A 10,680-nucleotide genomic window follows, 5' to 3' on the forward strand; every position below is an offset into this window, starting at 1 on the left:
ACACACACACACACACACACACACACACAGACCTGAACCTACCACCTGTCGCGCAAACATTTAACCTGAGGTCAGTTTGACCTTGGGTCATCATGACTTGGTGTTAAACGGACCACGCACTAATAGGCTTACCTCCCCATGTCGCCCTCTATGTATCTCGTCCTAGAATATATCCAAGGTAGCCCACCCTTCGTAAAACCACACTGAAGAGGATCACAGTCATCGCAGTATACGAGTACATATCTTCAGACATCTTTCTTTTCTCCGATAGTGGGATATATATATATATATATATATATATATATATATATATATATATATATATATATATATATATATATATATATATATATATACATTTCGCATATAATTAAAAAAAAAATTAACGGAAAGAAAACAGATAAATATAATATAAAATAAACAATAATCTTACTCGCGGTCGAAGCCTTCGTTTACTTTGTTCATTTCCTCTTTATCAACAATTCTGTTCAAACGTGTTCACCGCATCCCCCCAATGAACTCAAAAAAAAAAAAAAAAAAAAAAGCGAAGAAAAGCTTTTTTTTTTTTTTTTTTTTTTTTTTTTTTTTTTTCAATTAGCCCTTTTGGTTCTGGAGGTCCAGCCGCGCATTGTCTGCAGACAATTAAAGTGGATATAATTGTATTAGCTTGGCCATTTGCTACTGCAGTACGCAGCCTCTGTGTTAATTAAAAGTTACCCGTGATTAATGGCCCGGGAACGACGGTAATGTTGTAATGATAATCGTAAAAAATACCAGAAATAACATCCGAGAGTAATGATAGTAATAATAGCAGTTGTAATAATTGCAATAATAACAATAATAATGATGATAATAATGATAATAGTAATAATGATATTACCGAAGATATTAACAGGAATAATAGCTATAATAATAATAATGATGATAATAATAATGATAATAATAATAATGATAATAATAAAAGTTTAATAATTTTTGTTATTAGTGTTTGCCATTTATTTATTTATTTATTTATTTATTTATTTATTTTCAGTTGGCATCTTCATGGACCAGACGGTCGTGTACTTCTCCATCATGTCCCTCAGGTAAGCCTTACGCCTGGAGACGCTGAACATCCGAAAGCCGTCACCTTTGCCCTATGTGCTAGGTACCCGTCACCGCTCAGCGAAGCGAGGAGGAAACCAACGCTTCACTGAACCTCAACATTGAGGAGTTGAGGTTGATGAAGTGTTTGGCTGTGGCTTGTTGGGTTTGGACCTCGACTCGGAAGTCCAAAGCCTCGGGTTCAGTTCCGAGGGTTGCTTGTCCTTGTCTGTTACATTGGATGTCCGAGTACTTAGGGCATAGGTGACGGCTTCGTCCAGAGTAAAGATCTTTATAATTGACTAGGTTTTGTTTATTTGTTTTTTCTTTTTTGTTTCGTAAATTTTCACACGCGAGGCCTAATGCACACACATACAAACTTGCGCACACACACACACACACACGAACGCGCGCACACACACACGAACGCGCGCGCACACACACACGAACGCGCACACACACACAGAACCACACAAACGCGCACACACAGAACCACACAAACGCACACACAGAACCACACAAACGCGCGCACACAGAAAGCCACACACACACAAACACATTGACACTCACACTGTGACGACCAACCAATAGGGCAGGCCAAACAGTGACACAGAAAGAAGAAGAAGAAGAAGAAGTAAATGACGTTGAGCAGTTCGCGCGAGAGGTAGGGTAATTAAACATTTTGTTAAAATTGATTATTATTTACAGTAAAAAAACAAAACATAAATGGACATAGAATGATAAGAATATAACAATGCACATCAAGCATAATTTTTTATATATGTAAGACTTGTTGAATCATGAATGAGATAAGGTAGACAGAAATTCTGCAGGTACGACCAGCTAACTGTGTCCTTGTATGCGCCACGTTAGAGCAGGTGGGCTAACTAAAGTATTGTTTAGGCTGAAGACGAGTTTATATATCAGTTATGTGTCAATGTTATTAGTTATATGTCAAATCATTATTACTATTTATATGTCAATTTATTATTATTATTTGCTTGATTTTAATTTATTATAAGTTCTATGTCAAATTATTATTATTTACTCTTTACATGTTTATTTAACGATACCTATGCATTTATTTTATTATTATTTATGTTATTATATTTTTTGTTTTATTTATCATTATATTTTTTCGTATCCGACTTGGTTATGGACCAAAAGGTCTCCTGTCGGCATGCTCCGCCTTTGTAGCTTCTGGCCGCACCAACAGAAAGTCGTCTGATTCGATCTTCGAATCTCGGGAACAAACGAGTTGTTTGATGAGAGACTAGTACATGATGACTTCTGGTAGGGGAATCTTCTGGTAGTTGGGAACAAACGAGTTGTTTGATGAGAGACTTTTCATGATGACTTCTGGTAGGGGAATCTTCTGGTAGTTGGGAACAAACGATTTGTTTGATGAGAGATTGATGCACTATCACTTCTGGTAGGGAAATCTTCTGGTAGTTGGGTACAAACGAGTTTTATGATGAGAGACTGATGCATGGTGACTTCTGGTAGGGAAATCTTCTGGTAGTTTGGAACAAACGAGTTGTATGATGAGAGATTGATGCACGATGACTTCTGGTAGGGAAATCTTCTTGTAGTTGGGAACAAACTAGTTGTTTGATGAGAGACTGATGCACAATGACTTCTGGTAGGGAAATCTTCTGGTAGTTGGGAAACGCGAAGGAGATTTGTTGGTGTTTCTTAGTGGAGAAATAACATAGAGAGGGTGTAGAGCCGTAGGTAGGTTTAGTTCATTAGTAGTTAGGAAGCTGCCCGAAATCATTCGGAAAGGCGAAGGCTTTGCGTGGAGATTGCCGATTCACAGGATTCGGTACTTGAAGATTGCGTAGTGCAATCGTAGAGGTCCAAAGGACTTGTTTAGTTGAGTTGTAATCGACGAATGTAGACATTTTTCTGCGGAGTTTTCAGGTGAACTATGTGTGCCTGCTTCTCGTTTTGTCTTTTCTCTTCTCGTTTTTCTCTCTTGGTTCTCTCGTCTTGTCTCTCGGATTTTCTTGTCTCTCGAATTTTTCTTGTCTCTGCCTTCTTGTTTTTCTGTTGTCTCTTGTCTCTCTGTTGTCTGTTGTCTCTGCCTTCTCTCTCGTCTGGTTTGCCTTGTATAGCCAGGGATGTAGCTACTACGTTTCCTGCACTCCAATACATTTGGTACGTTGGTTTCCTGCACTCCAATACGTTTGGTAGTTACGTTTCCTGCACTCCAGTACGTTTGATAGTTACGTTTCCTGCACTCCAATACGTTTGGTAGTTACGTTTCCTGTACTCCAATAGGTTTGGTAGTTACGTTTCCTGTACTCCAATAGGTTTGGTAGTTACGTTACCTGTACTCCAATACGTTTGGTAGTTACGTTTCCTGTACTCCAGTACGTTTGGTAGTTACGTTTTCTGCATTCCAATACGTTTGGTAGTTACGTTTCCTGCACTCCAGTACGTTTGGTAGTTACGTTTCTTGTACTCCAATAGGTTTGGTAGTTGGAGCAGCAACCAATCACCGAGCTCGGTTACTCTTCCTGCCTGAGTTGAATACGTTTCGTGTCTCCAACGTCGCCAGAGAAACGATTCGAGTTGTTTGTAGCAACAGGAAGTCACGGACACACTTTATACAAAAGGATGTTATTGAGTAAATACATCATAAATTATTATATACATACATCATCGTAAATCGTCTAAACATAAATTTTATTCGCCCAAGGCGTGACAAAAGTCTAATCATGCAATTTCAGTCACGCGAGGACGACACACACACACACACACACACACACACACACACACACACACACACACACACACACACACACACACACACACACACACACACACGAATACTATTTATCTATATACCAAGGGCTTTTCCCCCTTAACAGGGAGGTAGCCATTTCACTCCCATCCAGAGAGAGAGAGAGAGAGAGAGAGAGAGGAAATAACACGAAAGAGAGAGAGGAGGGAGAAGGAGGGAGGGAGAGGTGGGCAGTATAATCCCATTCGAAATGTGTGTATGTGTGTGTGTGCGTGTGTGTGTGTGTGTGTGTGTGTGTGTGTGTGTGTATTCTGGATCAGTGACTGGAATGGGCTGCGCAGCGTTCCCTCTGCCTCTTCCTACTCCTCTTCCCCCTCCTCTCCCTCCTCCTCCTCCCCCTCCCCCTCCTCTCCCTCCTCCTCTCCCTCCTCCTCCTCCTCCTCCTCTCCCTCCTCTTCCTCCTCTCCCTCCTCTTCCTCTTCCTCTTCCTCTTCCTCTTCCACATCCTCCTCCTACTTCTCTTTCTCTCCTTCCTTTGCCTCATCTTCTTCCTCCTCTAATTCCTCCTTCTCTCCCTCCTCCTCCTCCTCCTCTTCCTCTTCCTCTTCCTCTTCCACATCCTCCTCCTACTTCTCTTTCTCTCCTTCCTTTGCCTCATCTTCTTCCTCCTCTAATTCCTCCTTCTCTCCCTCCTCCTCCTCTACTTCCTCCTTCTCTTCTTCATCTTTCTCCTCTTTCTCCTGTGTATTCCGCTTATTCTTCCTCCTCATCTTCCTACTCTTCTTTCTCCTCCTCTTTCTTTCCTTTCTCTTCTTCTTTCTCCTCCTCTCCTCCATTTCGTTTTCATCTTCTCTTTTTTACTCCTCTCTTCTCTCCTTTTCTTCCTACTTTCTCCTCTTCTTCTGCTTCTTCCTTCACGTGCTCCTCCTCCTCCTCTCCTTTTCCTCCTGCTCCTTATCCTCTTCCTCCTCATCATCTTCCACCTTTTCTTCCTCTTCCCTTTCTTCCCCCTCCTCCTCTTCCTCCTCCTCCTCCTCCTCCTCCTCCTGTAATTTTCCTCCTGCTCCTTATCCTCTTCCTCCTTATCATCTTCCACCTTTTCTTCCTCTTCCCTTTCTTCCCCCTCCTCCTCTTCCTCCTTCTCCTCCTCCTCCTCCTCCTCCTGTCCTTTTCCTCCTGCTCCTTATCCTCTTCCTCCACCTCTTCATCTTCTTCCACCTTTTCTTTCTTTTACTCCTCTTCCTCCTCCTCCTCTTATCCCTCTTTTTCCTCCTCCTCTTATCCCTTTTTCCTCCTCTTCCTGTCCTTTTCCTCCTCCTCCTCTTCCTCCTCCTTGTTTTCCTTCTGCTCTATCTTCCTGTTTCTCTTTCTCTTTCTCCGCCCATTCTTCCTCTTCTCCCTCCTCCTCTTCTCTTCCTCCTCCTTCTCCTCTTCCTCCTCCTTCTTCTCTTCCTCCTCCTTCTCTTCCTCCTCGTCCTTCTCCTTTTCCTCCTCCTCCTCTTCCTCCTCCTATTCGTCCTCCTCTTCACCCTCCTCTTCCCCCTCCTCTTCCTCGTCCTCCTCTTCCTCCACTCTTCCTCTTCCCCTCCTCTTCCTCTTCCCCTCCTCTTCCTCTTCCTCCTCTTCCAACTTTCTTTTCCCCTCCTCTTCCTCCTCCTCCTCTTCCTAGTTCTCCTTTTCGTCCTTCTCTTCTTCCACTCCTCTTCGTCCTCCTCCTCCTCCTCTTCCTCCTCCTCCTCCTCCCCGTGCACCTTTAGATATGCATCAAGTTTGTTGAGGAACTGAGGCACTTTGTTGTCGTCCTGGGGGAAACATCTGGGGGGACCACGCCTCCTCCTCCCTCCCTTCCTCCTCCTCCTCCTCTCTTCTTCCTCCTTCTCCCCTCTTCCTCCTTCTCTTTCTCCTATTTCTCCTCTCCTCTTCCTTCTCCTCCTCTTCCTCCTTCTCTTCCTTCTCCTCTCCTCTTCCTTCATCTTCGCCTCCTCTTCCTTCTTCTCCTTTTCCTTCTCCTCCTCTTCTCTCCTCTCCTCTCCTCCTTCTCCTCTCGCCTCCACTGTCCTCCTCTTCTCTCCTCCTCCTCCTCTTCTCTCCTCCTCCTCCTCCTCTTCTCTCCTCCTCCTCCTCCTCTTCTCTCCTCCTCCTCCTCCTCCTCTTCTCTCCTCCTCCTCTTCTCTCCTCCTCCTCTTCTTCTCTCCTACTTCGCGTCCACTCTCCTCCTCCTCCTCCTCCTCCTCCTCTTCTCTCCTCCTCCTCCTCCTCCTCCTCCTCTTCTCTCCTCCTCCTCTTCTCTCCTCCTCCTCTTCTCTCCTCTCTCCTCCTCCTCCTCCTCTCTCCTCCCTCCTCCTTTCTTCCGGTCCGCTTGGCCCTGAGACGAGGCGGAATGTCTCCTCCTTGGCCGGCGATTAAATTCGATTCCGCCCAGATCGCGGAGATGTCTCCTCTCAAGATTTCCAATATTTGCTCCCCCCCCACTCTCCTTCCCCCTCTCCCCCCACTCTCCTCCTTTCCACTCTCCCCCTCCTCCCAAACACCTTTCCTTCCCTCCCCCTCCCCTCCCCCCACAATTCCCAGTCTTCCACTCCCCCCAAATCTCCTCATTCTCAAGTGTAGAATTCAATAACATTTAAATATTACTTATGCTCTTAAGCTTGTATGTATATATATATATATATATATATATATATATGTGTGTGTGTGTGTTTTTGTGTCGGAAGACTAGCCTGCATAAAGGATTTGATGAAATACAGTACATACCACGTTCCACCCGGGTGCCCTCGGTGGAACGACTGGGCCGTGAACTAAGTCGTTTCGTTTTGAAGGGTCAGGATGGCGTGATGGTACGGTCTTCATCTTGTAAGACGCAAGCCGCTCAGGTGAGGGTTCGAATCCCAGCAGATGAGTTTATTTCCATATATATTCATAATATGAAGATCTGGAGTCCGGGATCCATGTTGAACGGGAGAAACGTAAACACCACACTAAAAGTGGGAGCATAAATGTCCAACGTTTTGGTCCTAGTCCTAGGATCGTCTTCAAGGGTGTGATGAAGTACAGTGATCAAAGAGCTCATTATATTGGCCGCTGCTGGAACTGGGAGAGGTAGTCCGCTCTGCCGAAGCCTCCCGGGCTCCCCCCCCCCCTCCGACCTAGTTGTGGACCAAAAGGTCTCCTGTCGGAATGCTCCGCCTTTGTAATCCTTTGTACAGGCTTACGCTTTTGGTCATTCACGTCAGACAATTGATCACAACCTTGCACAGACAACACCTCACCGTTGTTTTTATTTATATATATATATATAGGCAGTAAGTTCTCTTTTAAACAAGTTTGATTAAAGACCAGTGCTAATTCAATATCAACTAACTTCTTCGTAGTTTTCTCTATCTTCCGAATAGTCTTCTTATAATCAGAAGTGAGGTCAAACACGAGGATACCGAGATCCACAGTATATTGTTATATATATACACGTCTGTGTGTATATATATCGAGTTCAGTCCTCGTAGTTCATTGACTGACCTGCCTATCCCCCACTAGGACGGTACAGCCTTTCTGAAAGACCACGGTGGCCTAATTGGGGTTGGTGAGGTTGTTAACTTGGCGAGAAGCGCTGGTGGAGAGTCGAGAGTTTAATCACACTGATAAGGTAACAACACTGTGATGTCACACTGGTATACGGGACCTTTGATGAATCCAGGCTTCTCCGCGTACCAGAAATGAACGATATCAAAAAAGCTTACATTATTACACGGACGCGCACCCACGCACACACACACACACACACACACACACACACACACACACACACACACACACACACATATATATATACATATATATATATATATATATGTATATATATATGTATATATATAAATACATATATATATAATATATATATATATATATATGAATTTATTTGGCCATATCTAATCGACCTTTTGTGTTCATTTAATCTTGTCGGTAGGTATTATATAAAAATTTCGACAGTTTCCCTCGGACTCGAACCGGGGCCTTGCGTGTTGCTAGGCCGAAGCTCTACCATACTGTAGGGACTAAAGTTCGGTCTAGTATCACGCAAGGCCCCGGTTCGAGTCCGGGGGCGATATTCGGAATTATTTGGTTGACATACGCCGTCATTGGCGATTCTATTCAGATATATATATTATTCATATATATATATATATATATATATATATATATATATATATATATATATATATATATATATATATATTGTGTGTGTATGTGTATCCAAAAATCCACTTCTGCCTTCCACACCGTTTCTACTCGTCTTTCTTTACTCCTTTCCATATTACCAGATTATCTCCTCTTCCTTGTATCAACTTTATCTTTCAATTCTTTCCTCCCCAGCCTCCCGTCTCAATTCCGCATACTTCATCTCAAACAGTTTTAAGCCTCTGCGTCCTTCAAACTCCAAGACTCTTCTTCTTACAGTCTTGAGAGTATAATCACTTCCATGTAGTCTCCTCTTTGCGGTCTTCTCCGATATACCTATTTAACAGGACTTTGTTAATTCCTACACGATATTTACCTGTTTCTTTTACACTATAATTCACTATCCCTACGCCTCCATTCCCTCCTGCATGTGACCCCAAATACTTCAAACTCTCCTCTTGATTCGACCTTTCACCCTTGAAACTCGTTTGCAAAACAACACAAATATCAACCCATATACGTCTCGTCACCTTATTTTGTCCAGATTTATTTTAACATTTCTTCTTTCACGTACCCTCCCTAACTCCACCACCTACTTCAGTCTATCCTCAGACTCGGCCACAAGCGCATTGTCGTCCTCAAACAACAACTGGCTCACCTCCTTCTTCCTTCAACACTAACTCTAAACCCCTACTTAGTATCCTGTTGTATAAATTCCTCACCACCCCGTCATTGTACATAAAATAAATAAGTAGATGAATTTATATTACACAATCCTGACACAGCCCCATCTTCACCTGCAACTATTCACTCTCCTTACCCTCACACCTTTACAGATCACGCAGAGAGAGAGAGAGAGAGAAAGAGAGAGAGAGAGAGAGAGACCGCCTTCAACAGACTCCTTTCCATCTCGTACATCTGAAACACACCTTACAACGCTTCTCTGTCATACTCCTTCTCCAAATCCATGAAGTACAGAAAGACCCCCTTCCCCTTTGCCAGTAACATTGCTATCTAACTACAGAAATTGGACCTGCGCAGCCTTTTTTCTCAACGGACACTTCTCTTCCCAAATCACTCCCACTGTTCCCCTCCTAATCCTCATAGTTACCACACACCCATGCACCTTATCAGCTACACTAAACACATTGATCCCTCTAAAACCAAAACCTTCTTATTTGTACCCTTTTTCCAATTTTGTAGTGAAACTATACATGTTATCTTGTAGTCCAATGGTACCCTTACCGTAGGCATACATTGAACAATCTCAATAGTCATTCCGTTATACTTCTTTCGTCAAACACCCCACACGACGACCATCTAACCCAGGTGCCATACCATATTTAATTTCTTTTAGTGCTCTTTGTATATCATATTTTTCTACCATTCTCATCTCCCATCAGTCATTTCCCGGTGATCTACTGCCACAGGGAAAATGTCATTTCTTTCAATGTTCTTTTCCCATCAGTCATTTCCCGGTGATCTACTGCCACAGGGAAAATGTCATTTCTTTCAATGTTCTTTTCCCATCAGTCATTTCCCGGTGATCTACTGCCACAGGGAAAATGTCATTTCTTTAGTGTTCTTCCCACATCAGTCATTTCCCGATCATTTCCTACTGCCACAGTTGAATTTTCCCTATCCTCCTCAACATTTAACAACTCTAGAAAAACTCGACCCATATTTCCCCAACCGCCTTCATTTGTGTTAACATCTGTCCGTCTTCACCCTATACGTTCTCCTCTATCTGTCTTGCCTCCCTTACTCTTTTCACTCCTTTTCATATATATATATATATATATATATATATATATATATATATATATATGTATATATATATGTCTGTGTGTCTGTGTGTGAATGTGTGTGCGTTTCAAAATTCTACGTCAAATATCCACTCTACACTACCTCACAAATGTGCCGCCCATCTGCAGTTAATTTTGACTGTCGCCAGTTGATTTTATTCACTTGTCAAACGTCCTCTCATTGGCGAACTGGTTAACCCTTTCAATTTATTCAATTCTATCTGCCGCTAGGCGATTTTATTCAACCAAGGGAGGGGTTGGGGGAAAGGGGGAGTGTCCTCCGGGGGGAAGGGGGGGATTGTTAATAATCACAACAGAGAAGCCCTCAACCGGAAGCCGCGTCTTGAGGCCCCCTAACAGTTAGGGGGGCTCGACCTGGGGGGGCCCACGCACGGCTGGTCATCCCCCCTTTCCCCCCCGGACCCCACAGGGGCTGAGCCGGGGGGGGGGAGCTGGTTAATACGGTCACACGAGGCCCCTGACCGATGTTGCGTGAGATATTGAGTGCGTTGGGGGGGAGGGGGGAAGGGGGGTTGGTCACTTTCATGATTTCATATCAGCTAACGACCCGTCTCTTCTCCCTTCCTCTTCCTCCTCTTCCTCCTCTTCCTCTTCCTCCTCTTCCTCTTCTTCTTCCTCTTCTTCCTCCTCTTCCTCCTCTTCCTCCTCTTCCACTTCTTTTTCCTTCTCTTCCCATTTTTCTCCTACTCACTTTCTCATCTCCATCCTCATCTTCCTCCTCTTCCCTCCTCTTCCCTCCTCTTCCTCCTCTTCTTCCCCTTCATCTTCCTTCTTTTCCCCTTTTTTCTCCTCCTCCTTCATTTTCTCGTCTTCATTCTCCTCATCTTCCCTCCTCTTCATCCTCTTCCT

At 43.6% G+C, this 10,680-nt stretch overlaps 1 protein-coding gene across 1 annotated transcript in view; it reads left to right on the forward strand.

Moving 5' to 3' along the window:
• Positions 1 to 1,031: 1,031 nt before the first annotated feature.
• LOC143033238 (uncharacterized) overlaps positions 1,032 to 10,680 on the forward strand; it is a 207,729-nt gene continuing 198,080 nt past the window's right edge. The window contains exon 1 of the mRNA XM_076198440.1: positions 1,032 to 1,085. Within this exon, the coding sequence (XP_076054555.1) occupies positions 1,045 to 1,085 (41 nt within the window). The 5' untranslated portion in view covers positions 1,032 to 1,044. The remainder of the gene's footprint in view (positions 1,086 to 10,680) is intronic.

Source organism: Oratosquilla oratoria, chromosome 15 (genome assembly GCF_046742065.1).
Source record: "Oratosquilla oratoria isolate Oo_2021 chromosome 15, ASM4674206v1, whole genome shotgun sequence".
In the NCBI taxonomy this organism is placed as follows: domain Eukaryota; kingdom Metazoa; phylum Arthropoda; class Malacostraca; order Stomatopoda; family Squillidae; genus Oratosquilla; species Oratosquilla oratoria.